This window comes from Maniola jurtina, chromosome 24, assembly GCF_905333055.1.
Source record: "Maniola jurtina chromosome 24, ilManJurt1.1, whole genome shotgun sequence".
Lineage (NCBI taxonomy): Eukaryota > Metazoa > Arthropoda > Insecta > Lepidoptera > Nymphalidae > Maniola > Maniola jurtina.
This window is the reverse complement of record NC_060052.1, coordinates 7,663,218-7,678,682: the sequence shown is the minus strand read 5'-3', so window position 1 is coordinate 7,678,682 and position 15,465 is coordinate 7,663,218. Positions and strand designations below refer to the sequence as shown.

The following is a 15,465-nucleotide window of genomic DNA, read 5'->3' as shown; positions in this document are numbered from 1 at the left end:
CCGCAGTCCGTCCGTCCGTCTGTATGTATGTCAGCGGCCTGTATCTCGTAAACCGTTAATAGGTAGAGACTTGACACAGAATGTGCATTTTTCTATTTCCGCTATAACAACAAGTAGGTTATAAAAAATTCATGGTCGTTACGATATTTGAAAAAATTAAAAAGTATTCTTTGTGGTACGGAACCCTTCGTGTGTGAGTACGCTTCGTACTTGACTGATTTTTTAATTTAACGAGTATAAAATAAACAACTAATTAGCAAATCTTTTTTTATTCAATGGCCTCCCAGAACACTGATTGAATTATTAATTTAAGTACTAATTATTTTATTTTATTCGCTAAAGAATAGCTGATGCCCGCGACTTCGTCCGCGTGGATTTAGGTTTCTCAAAAATTCCGTGGGAACTCTTTGCTTTGCCTATGTCAATTTCCGGGACGCAAGCAATCTCTGGGTACAGATTTTTATGGGTAAACGGTTTAACGGATGGGTCTTTAAAAATCTTGTGGAACTCTTCGACAATCCAGGATAAAAAGTAGCCTATGGCCGTCCCTGGAATGTAAGCTAACTCTGTACCAACAAAATCGGTTAAACCTTTGGCCCGTGAAAATCTAGCTGACAGACAGACAGATACACTTTCACATTTATAATATTAGTATGGATTTAAAGTTCCTAAGTTTTCTCTACCATATAAGCATTTTTGAAATGACATCCTAGTGAAGCCAGGCGGTTCAGAAAATAAAGGTATTTTGTTTATTTATCTGACCTTAAATTCGAACTTTAATTCGTTTATCACCAATAGATTTAAATAATTCATTTATTAATTACAATTTTTTGCATATAATGCGCAAGAATTTCTAAAGACGCAAGCACGCCGTTGTGTATAAATAAACACGTTTTTTAGGTATTTATTGAATAAACAAAATATAGATCGCTATAATAACCTTTAGGATTTTCCTGTTTCTTATAATTATTAAGATACTTTCTAAACTAACTAAAAAAAAAACAAAATGTCAAGGGTGAAAATGAACTTTTACCCTTCAGGCGTAAGCCAAAAGATTTTACTTATAATATTATGGTTATACTTATTTGAAGAATTCTATCTTAAATATTCAACTTACATTTTTATATGGTTTTCACTTTAATTTTTGGGTTTCGATATTTAAATAAAATTTGAGAGACACTAAACTGATATTTCCCGCCTTTTTCGAGAGGGGCGACTATGCCCGCCAAGCCGGTCTGCGAGACTGCCGTGCGCCAATTGTGACAGAGATGGAACAATAAATCTGTATGAGAGCAATAGAGATGCATACATTATCGTATTGAACGAGAGGAGCTTAGGGGCGGAAAAACGAAAGGGGTTGGATTCTGAACTGAGGTCTCCTTAATTTTTTTTTAATTTCTGAACAGAGTATTGAACAATTTTTTCATTCATCAAAATGTTTTGTTTAATTTTATAAAAGAAATGCTTTTTCCGAAAAAAATAAAATATTTTGATGCTCAGTTTTATTTGTTTTCTTTTTTATCTACATCCTACGGCCTACTTACCAACATAAGAATAGTCAATAGACCAAACCTAACTTTACCAAATAGAAACAAAACATATGACATGGTATGACAGATTGAATGATTGAAAAGTGCAACCGCCGAGTTTCTTGCTTATTCTTCTAAGTAGGTCAGGCATTCCGAACTAGTGGTAAATTCTTTTGACGATTCAAAAGCTCTTGTAAAAGCTTACTCAATTAATATACCTCAAAAGGAAAAAAGGAACCTTTAAAGTTTTACTTCAGTCTAAGTTTTTTCAACGAAAAAAAACTGGTAACTAGGTGTATACACAGCTGGTCAAATCCCAAGAACTTCAAAGGTCCTTGGTGAGATTGGACCAGCTGAGTATACTGTACGCCGATCTACCTATATTTATTAAGTTATTATTTTAACACAATATATTTTTATAAAGAACTTAAGACCTATCTAACCACCAGACACATAATGTGTAAGCAACCTACGATTGGGAGTAAAGAGTAAAGACCTTACTTCGTATTGATAGAGCTAAATAAAATATGTTTAAGGCATGGTCATAGTAGAGTCCTTTCATCTTCTTTTCTTGATACGGCTTTTCCCAGTAGGAACCACATCAGCACAATGCAGGTAGAGTACCTTTTAAATGAAGAGTATCAGTCATTCGAATTTCGCGGTATTTTTAAACACCCACAGAAAATATTTCTAACTTTACAGACTATCGAATAATTTGGAGTGATTAGTCTGTTAGAGCGATTGGGCATTGGAACCAATCAGTATATTTTTCAAAACTACTTTAACTGTAAATAAGCTGTAAATGCGCTCTATACCTATATCAATAAAACTTTAAAATTGATGCCAAAATTTTATATTCGAAAAAGAGTTTATTATCTATACCTACTAATAAATAAAATTGGAGTGTCTGTCTGTAATTTCGAAATAACTACCTCATATTAAGCTCATATGGTTATTTGAACGATACCAACACTGAATAACACGTTTTTAAAATTTTTGTCTGTCTGTCTGTCTGTCTGTCTGTCTGTCTGTCTGTCTGTCTGTCTGTTTGAAAAGGCTAATCTCCGGAACGGCTGAACCGATTTTGACGGGATTTTCACAGACAAGTTGAGGATTGACCAGGGCGTAAAATAGGCTACTTTTTTAACCGACTTTCAAGAAGGGAGTTGTGTTTTTCTACCTATGTACACCGAAATCTCCGACATTTCTGAACCGATTTGCGTAATTTTTTTTTAATCGATAGAGAAACTTTGCGACATTGTTTCATAAAAAATTTGGAGTCCAACTCCTCGATCCTGATGCTGCAGGGGATCTGACCAATCCACGCGGGCAAAGCTGCGGGCATCAGCTAGTAAAAGAATAAAAAATTAAAATGCACAAGCGCTCTCATAGTCAGACTTTTTTCAAGAGGAACCATTTCCGAACGTAATTCAAAACAGCTGACTCTTGACAGGGACCATAGAATATGTCAATGTCAATTGTCAAAACAAAACTCGAAGAACTTTTTTTACGTTTTGGTAATTTTAGTTTTTAAATAAAGCTACTGAAAAATGGGCAATATAGATCGGCTCATAGTTTTATACGGTAGCCAGACTTTCACCGCACAGGAAGTAGCTGAAAGAATATGGCGTACAACGAAGGTATTGGGGTTCAAAGGCCCTGTACAGGCGATGGACGATTACCCTATTTCCCGGCTCATACACGAGGAATTAGCCTTGTTCGTCTGCTCAAACACAGGCCAAGGAGACGAGCCAGATAATATGAAAAAGTTTTGGAAGTTTCTACTGCGGAAAAACCTTCCAGCAAACTCTTTAGTGAAACTGAAATTTGGAGTGGTAGGATTAGGTGATTCCTCGTATTCGAAGTTCAATTTTGTGGGCAAAAAGCTTCACAAACGACTCATACAGTTGGGTGCTACGCCTCTTCTAAATATAGGTAAAAAAACAAACAATTATATTAAAAACAAACTTCTAAGATGTTCCTATGATTCAAATATTGTACAATTACATTACCTTTACTTTTATAGCTTGTTCTGTTTCTTTATTTGCTATAGGCGTAGCGTTTCACTGAGACATCTAGTGAGGTAGAGTGGAAGTTATAGGAGGGTAACAGTTTACATAAAAATCAAAGAATTCAACATCATTGTCACCCTACTTTTTATTGCAACCCCTATCCTACCTCACAAGCTGTGTCAGTCAATGTGTACACTATTTGTGTATTAATGAATACCTATCATACTGTTCAATTTTTCAAAATCATTATAATATTCATGATTTGAAGTACAGTATATTTTTACTTACTTAAGTCATTCATGTCATTGAAAAATGATTATTGATTAATCCATTAAAAATTAATGAGTAGTTAATAAAGAGTATGTATAATACTTTAATTAATAAATAATAGAAAATAGTACCTAAGATAAAATAACATTATTTTTTCTGCCTAATTTCTTCCAGCTCTATGCGACTATCAACACGATCTAGGTCATGATGCAGTTCTAATACCCTGGACCAAAGATTTCTTCACAAAAATGCGAGATTACTTCCCAAACATGCCTACAGACACAAACACATCATTTATCCCTCGCTGGAAAGTTTCTATTCTTAAAAATGAGGATTATCAAAACGGGCACAGTTTAAATAAGGATATTTACTATGCTAAAGGTTATAGAGATAATTTTTTAGAGGTGCATTACTTGGAAGTTGAACAAAATGTTAGGACAACAGATGTTACACATTTTCAGGTATTTTTTTAAAATATAGATAATTATTAATTAATAAAATCCATCTGCTTCTATCACAGAAAAAATAACCAAAATTGACTACATAACGGCGGACTATCATTTTATCATCCGCCTTTACTGCTTGCAATGATTCCTTGGAAGATAGAAAGCTTAATTTATAGTAAACTAGACTAGCCTGTTTAAACAATGTTGTGGGAACCATGGTTACAGGATAAAAGTAGCCTATATTGTGTTCCATGATATTATGTATCCAAGGTATAATCTATCTCACTTCCAAATTACAGCCAAATCTGTGCAGTAGTGTTTGTGTGAAAGAGTAAGAAACATACACACATACTTTCACCTTTATAATATTAATCATATGTGATTTTGTGTTAAAGTTATATCAAAACCTGTTTAAATGTTTTTTGTTGCAGGATGTACGATTAATAACATTTAAAACTATGGAAGATGACAAATTAGGTTACAATCCTGGTGATATATTCAACATAAGGCCCCGAAACTCTGAAGAAGATGTAAATGATCTATTTGACATCTTTCGTACACATAATATGGACATGAAACCACATTATCGCTTGTTAGTTGAAGAAAACTACGAAGGTAGGTGATAATTTCCAAAAAGATATTCATATTGGGATTTAAAAAAACCCATTTCTAATAATTTATTTTAGTGTTGCAACACTTTTGTCATATTTGCAACACAATATTTGCGTTTAATTTTTGCATTGTTTGCGATATTTCATTTCGTAGTAAAAAAAAATCATTTTTCTAAGCTTAGAGGAGTATTTACATAATTTATTGAAGAAATGTGGATTTTTTAATGTGATATTTATTTTTTACGCGTACTAATAAGCTCTATAATAAAATTCCAAAAAGTACATATCAAAATAAAACTTATATTTGTTTTGGAAGCAAAAACTAAACGCTAAACGTCAAAACAACACGTGCCGCGAAGATTGACAAATGTCAATGTCAAAGTCAAAATATCAAAACAACATCGTTTCCATGTGCCGAAGTGGCCGAAATTCATATTTTTTTTAGTTAAATAGTAATTAAATGATAGATTAAGTGATAAATAAAGTGTTAAAATGCTTCGGCGGCAGGCGCGTTTGCGCCGAGAGTACTTATACAGAAAATCCACGGAGGAAAAACAGAAAAGTATCCAAGCTAAAAAAGATCAATTAAAACGAAGTTTGGAGGAAAATATTCCAATACATGGCGATTTACGGAGAGAAGCGATCGCTTTGCAGAAGAGAATAGAATATGAGGATAAAGGTAAGCTTGTAATCATTGTTATACATCTTTAATTGACTATATAATGTTGTTGTAAACTTTGCTCTATTATATGTATTTGCTCTATACGTGAAACTGTTTTGTCTATTTTTCAGCATGGTTGCATGTATTATTTGAGTAGAGCATATTAAGACAAATAAGTTGAATCTGTGAAACATTACTCTTTTCAAATGCCAAAATTGTTCCTAAATAAACTTCTAACCTCTTAAAATTTGAATGTGGAGACATTAGAGGTTAGAAATTTAACAATTATAACTAAGTAACAATAAGCGGTGATAGCCCAGTGGTTAAGTATTCAGCCTTCTGGTCTGGTGGTACAGGCTTCAATCCTGGGCATACATCTGTAACTTTCCAGAACATTTTAAGCAATTAAGTATCATTTGCTTTAACAGTGAAGGAAAAGATTGTGAGATGCATGCCTGAGAGTTCTCCATCATGTACTCAAACATGTGTGAAATCTACCAATCCACACTTGGTTGCTGTCGTAATCTATGGCCAAACCCTTAGGTTTACTTATAAAGAGTTTATTTCTCAGAAGAACAATGTTCACTTATATGAGAATAATTGTAAATATAAATATAGATAAAACATAATTTTTATAGGTACGGTGACTTTATACAATAATAATATTTCAAAACACATTATATCCTAAGTTAACAAACTATAATATATATCTATCTATCTATTATGTCTGACAGTACTTTTTTAACTCAGCTTTAAATTTTAATCTTAAGAGGAGACCTGTGCTTATTAGTGAGACAGCAATTAAAATGGCTTAGTACTAAATAGACTATAACTTTTATAAGGTCCGGAAAGAGCAGCAGTGATAGGTGGTATCAGTGGTGGAGCCAACACACTCAACTCGCAGGACGATGAGTACAGATACGCTGGGGTGGAGGACCCTAAGATCATGATCACCACCTCTAGAGAGCCCAGTGCCAGGCTGAAGATGTTTGTTAAAGAGCTTAGGTGAGATTCATCTAATTTAATAACTGTACAGGTTGGTTAATTCCTTCACATCGGAAACATTCTGGCACATTCAACAAACATAAATTTACTGTACAGCAAGTTTTAAAAATCTTGCTTACTTTGCTCAGACTTAGTCACTAGGCTAAGTCACTGTTAAAACAAGACAGAGTTATGTATTTTGTATAGCATAAATCTGTCTCATTTTAACTGTAACTTAAGTCTAAGCAAAGTCAAAGATGCTCTATAAAGCTCAGTCTTAGACTTAAGGTGCCCACACACTCGAACTGAACTGCGCGTCGCGTCAGCGCCCCGCACGATATTCTCTCCAGCCGCGACGCGCGTACGTCACTGCTGGAAATAATATCGTGCGGGGCGCTGACGCGACGCGCAGTTCAGCTGCAGTTCAGTTTGAGTGAGTGGGCACCTTTAGGCCATCTATGAAGCTTTTAAGGAAAGGGCCCTGGAAGGTTCCTCTTTATTATTTAATTTATTTACTAAGCTATAATTATATAATCTATAATTATGTATTATAGTTATAGTCTATAATTTTTGTAGTCTCATATTTTGTATCCCTGACAACCTCTCAACTTTGTCAATCTCTCAACTTTTGTTTAAAAACCAAGCATAAGAATTATGAAGAGTTTGGCCTACATAGTCGTCTGCCATTTTCTTTTTTTGTGTGGCTGCTATTTTGAAAAAAAAGGAAATGACGACAGTAAGCAGGCCAGGCTCCATACTAAAATGTTCAAACCTCTTTTTGCTGTTAATTGACAGGAGTCTCAAAATACCTTGGCTTTGGTCATCTTATTTGAAATGCATTGTAGTTTGTATATTTTATGTATAGTGAGAATGTTCTAGAATCTAGATTCATATGTTCTGTTACAGATTAATATTCCCAAACAGTCAGCGCATGAACCGTGGTGGCTATGAGATGTCACAGCTGATCCACGCATGTAGAGCCAATGACGTCACAGATTTCATTGTTGTCCATGAACACAGAGGAGTGCCTGATAGTTTGGTAAGTCTATGATAATTTATAACAGTACACCTACCACTTTTAGTTGCATGGCCAAAATTTTGACCCCAATTAAGACATTATTGCATTTTACTAGGCTTGATAGGACCTAACCTCTTGATTTTTTAGGGTTCCATGCAATGGACCCCTATTACTAAGACTCTTGCTGTCCGTCCATGCTGTCCATCTCTCAGCTGGCTGTATCTCGTGAACTGTAATGAAAGTTGTCATGTTCACAAAATGTGTATTTCTATTGCCGCTATAACAATAAATAATAAAAATATCAAATTTGCCGTTATGAAAATTAAAAAATAAATAAAAAGTTTTAATTCTTGTGCGATGGTACGGAACCCGTCGTGTGCGAGATCGACTCGCACTTGACCGATTTTTTAAATTGCTCAATGACACAGCTTTATTATTTGGACTGTGTTGGCGTTTGCTGGCATGTGTGCTCTGCCTTTTTGGAGTGGTTTTTTTTTTTTTGTTAGAAGTGGCTGGGTTTTGTGTTTTGCTGGTGTTTTTGGTGGTGGAACTGACTGGGAAGCGATCTAAAGAGGCGCGCGCGTATGTCGGTGGGCGCCGGCGGTGTCCATACAGTACATATATAGTTTCACAAACTTGAAATAACTAGAAACTTGACATTGGCTAATCTTTGTAAAGCCAGACGAGAGGAAAAAAAAGCTTTATTATTTTTTCTTTTCAGGTTATCTGTCACTTACCGTATGGACCCACAGCATCGTTCACTCTATCAGGGGTGGTGATGCGACATGATATACCCGACATTGGACCAATGAGCGAACAGTACCCCCATCTCATATTCCACAACTTCAAAACTGATTTGGGTAAGAAACATTATTATTTTGATATTTTATGTTTCTTTATAACTAAATCAGGAAGTACATATTATTTCATTCAATAGCCTTGATAGCTCAACTGTTGAGGAGTGGACTGAATTCCGAAAGGTCAGCGGTTCAAGCCCCACCCGTTGCACGATTGTCGTACCCACTCCTAGCGCAAGCTTTACACTTAATTGCAGGGGAAAGGGGGGTATTTGTCACGATTAGCGTGGCTAATATTCTATTATTACTCTAAATTATTACTCTATCGTAAAATCGATACTTTACAAAATAATTTAATTTGCAAAAAATTCTAACAAATTAGCTTTTGTCAATAATATATCCAATACTAGCTTTGTGATATAATTACTCAAGGATAAGGTCATTTTCAGAATCAGATTATTATTATTAGTATGGGTAATATCACAGGACTTCATCAAATCGTTTGCTCATTTTGAATCCTTTAAACTATTAAAAACTAGAGGATGCTCGCGGGGATTTCGGTTTTTTTAAATCCTGTAGGAACTCTTTGATTTTCCGGAACAAAAAGTAGCCTATGTCCTTTCCCAGGATGTGCCCCAAGTCTGTAGCAAACATTAAAACCGATTCTGCGGTTGGGCCGTGACAACGTAGCAGACAGACGAACTTTCGCATTTATAATATTAGTATGGATTATGAAAATAAATTCGCTTTTAATAATTTTTTCTAATGAATTTTGTACTTTATGTTGACAGGTATAAGAACAATGAGCATCTTAAAATACCTCTTCCCAGTTCCAAAGCCAGACTCCAAAAGAGTGATCACCTTTGCTAACAATGATGACTACATCTGCTTCAGACAGCATACATATAAAAAGGTATGATATTTTTCAAAACATGTGAATTTTATGTCCGTCTGTGGCACTGTTATTGTGAATGAATGTAAAGATTTTATAGTTTTAGGGTATCAAAACCATAGGGTGCCAACCAAAACGGTATGATTACAAATCACCACTTTTCTTCCAGGTTGGAAAGGACATCGAGCTATCAGAAATAGGTCCTCGCTTCCAGATGAAATTGTATGAGATCAAGCTCGGTACACTGGAAGCGTTAGACGCGGCCGATACTGAATGGGCGCTCCGCCCCTACCTCAACACGGCGGCCAAGAGACGGTTCCTGAGCAATGAGGAAGGCTGGCAAGAAGACGAATAGAGAAAGAACAATGAGAAAGAGGAAAAGAACAAAAGTTAATTTTGATAAATAAAACATGTGTTAAAGTTCATAATTTTTCATTTATTTATAACTAGCTGATACCTAGCGTGTCCTACTACGCTAAAAACCTCTAAGACCATCTTCGCATTATTTCCTTTCTAATGAAACCGGTTTGGAGCACATTGAATGGATGGCTTCAAAGTCTATAACGGACATAGGACTTCGTCTGTGGTGGCGTTTGCTGGCGCGCGTGCGGTGCTTTTTTGGAGTGTTTTTTGTGAGAAGTGGCCGGTTTTTGTGTTCTGCTGGTGTTTATTGGTAGTGGAACTAGCTGGGAAGCGCTCTAAAGGGGCGCCGCGTGTATGTCGGCGGGCGCCGGCACAGACGAAGTCCATACTTATACATATAGTTTCCAAAACTTGTGAATAACTACAAACTTGACATTGACTAATCAGTGTAAAGCCAGACGAGAGAAGAACAAAAAAAAATAACGGACATAGTTAGAAACATTTTTCGTATACCTGTGACTGCACAATGTGGTTAGTTTACAAGATCAAGCTTGGTACACTGGAAGCGTTAGACGCGGCCGATACTGAATGGGCGCTCCGCCCCTACCTCAACACGGCGGCTTAGAGACGGTTCCTGAGCAATGAGGAAGGCTGGCAGGAAGATGAATAGAGATAGAAAATTATGATTTTGAAAAATAAAAATCTTTATAAATAAGAAATAAGTTTTTTATTTCAAAATATACACTAACACTATAACAAATATCACTTTACATTATAAAAGCGAAAGTTTGTGTATATGTATGTGTGTGTATGTTTGTTACTCTTTCACGCAAAAACTACTGAACGGATTTGGCTGAAATTTGAAATTGGGATAGATAATATCCTGGATTAGCACATAGGCTACTCTTTATCCCGGAAAATCGAAGAGTTCCCAAGGGATTTTTAAAAAACTTACATCATAATATTCTTTTATTTTCTACCTATATACCTACAGACTTAGCTTTGTACCTGTTATATAAGAAAAAAGAATTTTGGGTTCGCTATATTTAGGCATCTCTATCTACCAGTAGGTAGGTAATTTATCATCACTTACCATCAGGTGAGATTAAAACCAAAATACTTATTTTTCCAGGCATGCCAGTACCAGATTTCCTCAAAGAACCACTAACTTTGTATGAAATAGCAGAACAATACTGGGACCTGAAAGCGTACCCCACACAATACGTCTTCTCTCTTCTAGCACTAGTGTCGGAGGATAGGTTAGAGAGAGACAAGTGTATAGAACTCAGCTCGCCCGAGGGTCAGGAAGACTGGCTTAACTATTGTAGGAGGCCGAAAAGGACTATTCTTGAGGTACCTAAGTGGTTATTTTGAAAAATACTAAAAACTGGGTATTTAAGTTATACAACTTGACGGGTTTTTGGTCCTAAACAGGAGCGCGAGCGTAAAAATTTTTGCTACAGAAACCATGGATGAATATTATTGTAAATTGAAGAATTGAAAAGAGCAACCGCCGAGTTTCTTGCTGGTTCTTCTCGGTAGGACGGCATTCCGGACCAGTGGTAAATTATTTGACGGTTCAAAAGCATTTGTAAAAGTCTATTTGAATAAAAATCTATTCTATTCTAATCATCATCATTTTTCTTGTACGATGGTAGGTACGGAATCTTTCGTGTGCAAGTCCGACTCGTGCTTGACCGATTTTTTAATATAATGAATATTTGGGACTTCGTCTGCGATGGCGTTTGCTGGCGCGCGTGCTGTGCTTGTTTGGAGTGTTTTTTTTTGTTAAGAGTGGCTGGTTTTTGTGTTAGTTGGTGTTTTATGGTGGTGGAACTGACTGGGAAGCGCTCTAAAGGGGCGCCGCGCGTATGTCGGCGGGCGCCGGCGCAGACGGAGTCCATACTTGTATAAATTCAATAACTTGAAAATATCACAAACTTGACATTGGCTAATCAGAGTAAAGCCAGATTTAAAGAAAAAAAAAATGAATATTTGATAGTAAAATAGTATATTTTTTTCCAGGTGCTCCACGATTTCCACAAATCAACCTCCAAGCTTACAATAGACATACTATTCGAGTTATTCTCTGCAATAAAACCTAGATCTTTCTCCATAGCGAATAGTTGCCTGCCTTCCCAGGGAAGAAAGTTAGATATTCTAGTCGCGGTGGTCAAATATTATACCAAGCTCAAGAAGCCAAGGTTGGGTTTGGCGTCCAATTGGCTCAAATGTTTGAATGTTGGCGACCAAGTTTATGGGTGGGTTAAGAAGGGTAGTTTGAAATTTCCCATGGATATGGTGAGGAAAGAAACATTTTTTTATTCTATGACAAAAGCCCCTGACTGTGAACTAAGTCATGACGTAGGTAGTCTAAGATGGAAACAACTTCACTTGGGAGGGGTAGGGGTTAGAGCTAAATGACGTCATGACAAATCCAATATGGCGTAATGTCAAAAAAATGCGTATCTATACTAATAAATAAAATTGGAGTGTCTGTCTGTAATTTCGAAATAACTACCGCATATTAAGGTCATATGGTTATTTCAACGATACTATAACTGAATCACACGTTTTTAAAATTTTTGTCTGTCTGTCTGTCTATTTGAAAAGGCTAATCTTCGGAACGGCTGAACCGATTTTGACGGGGTTTTCACAGACAAGTAGAGGATTGACCAGGACGTAACATAGGCTACTTTTTTAACTGACTTCCAAAAAGGGAGTTGTGTTTTTCTATTTATGTACACCGAAATCTCCGAGATTTCTGAACCGATTTTCGTCATTTCTTTTTTAATCGATAATGGAACTTTGCGACATTATTTCGACGGGCTATTGCGGATAGGCTACTTTTGTCCTGGGAAATCAAGACGGGATTTTCAGAAACCTAAATCCACGCGGGCGAAGCTGCGGGCATCAGCTAGTTTACGTATAATTTTACGAAGTAGCATCACAAAACAACAGAAGAACACAAAATTAATGAAACCAAACTTCAAAATTAACATACCAATAGTCTTAGAAAATATATCTATCACCTTTATTTACCTACTAAGACCACCTAAGACAAATTAATATGAAAAATTTTATTGTAAAGAATCGAAAATGTATAATTTGTATAGAAATAAGTATAAATATTAGATAACGCCCGCGACTTCGTCCGCGTGGATTTAGGTTCTTAAAATTCCTTGGGGTTTCTTTGAATATTTTTGGGTAAATAGCCTACGTCCAACTATATCCATGGAATAAATTACGTCCATCTGTTGTTGGGTTGCGGCGTGATTGGAGGACTAACCAATCAAAAACGCACTTTCGCATCTAATATCGGTAACGATAAACCGTTCGTCTGTGATAGTTTGTTAAGAAAGTTAGTTCAGTTTAGTTTTTATCTCTAGTATTGTATCTTTTTTTTTCAGAATATCCCGCACATTTTGATAGGTCCCGGAACAGGCCTAGCCCCATTCAGAAGTGTAATCCAAGACAGAGTATACAAGGACTCTGCACATAAAGACGTTTTACATCTATTCTTTGGTTGTCGCTACAGGGATAAAGATTTCCACTGTAGAGAAGAATTGTTGAAAATGGTTGAAGAAGAGAAGTTGACTTTGTATTGCGCTTTTTCGAGGGATCAGGAGGATAAAATGTAAGTTTGTTTTTTTTTTTATTTTTTTCATCCAGTAAATTTCATCATCATCAGCCTGTGGACGTCCACTGTTGGGCGTAAGCCTTCCCTAAAGAGCGCCAACTCACCCGGTCCTCAGCCTTCCTCATCCAGCCACTTCCCGCCAGACGCTTTATATCGTCAGTCCATCGCTCTGGAGAGCGTCCCACACTAAGCTTGCTTAAACGCGGTCTCCACTCAAGGACTTTCCGGCTCCAACGGCCATCAGGCTACGACAGGCATGGCCTGCCCACTGCCACTTCAGCTTGCTAATAATAGTGAATTTGGTTCTCCTGTAATAATAATAATAATAATCACACTATCACACTAATATTATAAAGGAGAAAGTTTGTATATGTGTGTGTGTGTGTGTGTATGTTTGTTACTCCTTCACGCAAAAAATACTGGACGGATTGGGCTGAAATTTAGAATGGAGATAGATTATACCCTGGATTAGCACATAAGCTACTTTTTATCCCGGAAAATCAAAGAGTTCCCACGGGAATTTTAAAAAACCTACATCCACGCGAACGAAATCGCGGGTATCAGCTAGTATTGTATAAATAGAAGTGTGTTTTTAAATATTTTTTAAATACTTACATATCAAAAATTACGGAACCGATAGTGTTTGAACCTGCGTCTTGACCCTGACCAAGTTAGGCCACGGTTCGAATCCTGCCGATTTCGCATTTTTTTATATGTATTTCAAAATTATTTAGAAGTTTCCTTGAAGTATACTTAGGTAATCACTAAACACTATCATAAAAATATAGAAAAGGGTTGGTTAGTCTGTTTTCACGGCCCATCGCTTTAACCAATTTTGACGTCGTTTGTGAATTTTGCCCACCGCATTGCCATCCCAGAATAACTACTAACTACTATGTGTTTAAAGAATTCTATAAAAAAATCTAATTTAAAAAAAAACTTAATTTACAGATACGTCCAACACAAAATAAAGGAGCACAGCGACGAACTGTGGCATCTGATCAACGATAAAGGCGCGTACACATACATCTCGGGCAACGCCAAGAATATGCCTAACAGTGTGCGCGAGGCCTTAGTCGAGGTGTTCTGCACACGCGGGGCCCTCAACTCACAGCGAGCTAAAGAAATGCTTGCTTCTATCGAACGTGAGGGTAGATTGCAACTCGAAACTTGGTAAAACCCGACTACGGCAAGCCAAAAGGAAGGGTTATGATTTTAGCAGTCTATGTATGTATGTAGGTGTGTATTTACAGTCCGACAAGGCTCTTTTGGCACTTGAGTGAGGGCGCTGTTGTAGTTTTATGCCGATACAGCGAACTATCAACAAGTGCACATCTCAAGATGCCGGCTTTAGTTCCGATTTTGGCCACGCGCCTAAAGAGCCTTATCAGACTGTATGAATGTAGGTTGGTATTTATGTTTACTCCACCGTAGCGCCTAAACTACTAGGCCGATTTTGATGAATGAGGTGTCAATCGATTCGTTATTATGGTCCGGGTGATATAGGCAATATTTTATAAGAAAAAAATCGATATGATGAATGTTACACCCAAAAATGTGGGAGTCTCCATAATTTTTTTTTGCTGTTGTATCGATTGGGATATCAAATGAAAGAGGGAAAAAAATCTGACTTCATAAATATAAATATAGTACAATGTTAAAATACACCTACACACCTATATACAGATAATAAATAAGGGGTTAAATAGGGGTTTGGTGTTGGCCTCAAGGACGAAGTCGCGGGCATAAGTTAGTTCTACTATTATATTTAAATAATTTAGTTGTACCTTTTATAAATAAATACTTGTAATTTAAAAGTAACTGTATGCTTGTAAAAAGAACAATAAAATGAACTAGATATTTAATACTAACTAGTTGTTTTATTTCTTCTATATTTTTTGAACTGCTACCTTAATATTGAAGGGCGCAGCCGTGCGAATAAAGGAAATAATATAACTAGTGCCAATTAAGAAACGGATAATTTCTTCTCACTCGCACACTATACCTTTGGATAGTGTGAGAGTGAAAGGGAATGATTAGCGCCGCGCCGGGTGCCAGGCCACTTTTGTCTGTACTGCCGCGCTATTGGTTATCACTCAAATATTCTGTATCCGCATCACGCGTCGATGAGGCGCGATGCAGTGTGTTTATCCTGCCGCGCTTTTGGTTCGTCAGTCACCCTTTCGCTTCTCGCATTGTATAAATGTACAGTAATGTTGCCCTGAGTTCTTTTTAACTAACG

At 36.5% G+C, this 15,465-nt stretch overlaps 3 protein-coding genes across 3 annotated transcripts in view; 2 read left to right on the top strand and 1 right to left on the bottom strand.

The window, feature by feature from the left end:
• Positions 1 to 1,241, bottom strand: part of LOC123877849 (large neutral amino acids transporter small subunit 1) — a 40,109-nt gene extending 38,868 nt beyond the window's left edge. The window contains exon 1 of the mRNA XM_045924771.1: positions 1,118 to 1,241. Within this exon, the coding sequence (XP_045780727.1) occupies positions 1,118 to 1,119 (2 nt within the window). The 5' untranslated portion in view covers positions 1,120 to 1,241. The remainder of the gene's footprint in view (positions 1 to 1,117) is intronic.
• A 1,774-nt stretch (positions 1,242 to 3,015) lies between these two features.
• LOC123877789 (NADPH-dependent diflavin oxidoreductase 1) lies at positions 3,016 to 14,793 on the top strand. The gene is made up of 7 exons (XM_045924682.1): positions 3,016 to 3,464; positions 3,986 to 4,272; positions 4,689 to 4,872; positions 10,716 to 10,936; positions 11,609 to 11,884; positions 12,994 to 13,220; positions 14,175 to 14,793. The coding sequence occupies exons 1-7, from the start codon at positions 3,080 to 3,082 to the stop codon at positions 14,398 to 14,400; spliced, it is 1,806 nt and encodes a 601-aa protein (XP_045780638.1). The 5' UTR covers positions 3,016 to 3,079; the 3' UTR covers positions 14,401 to 14,793.
• On the top strand, positions 5,244 to 9,643 carry LOC123877823 (U3 small nucleolar ribonucleoprotein protein IMP4). The gene is made up of 6 exons (XM_045924737.1): positions 5,244 to 5,547; positions 6,372 to 6,534; positions 7,420 to 7,552; positions 8,253 to 8,391; positions 9,120 to 9,241; positions 9,390 to 9,643. Exons 1-6 carry the CDS (start codon positions 5,361 to 5,363, stop codon positions 9,573 to 9,575), a joined length of 930 nt encoding a protein of 309 aa, XP_045780693.1. The 5' UTR covers positions 5,244 to 5,360; the 3' UTR covers positions 9,576 to 9,643.
• Positions 14,794 to 15,465: the final 672 nt, after the last annotated feature.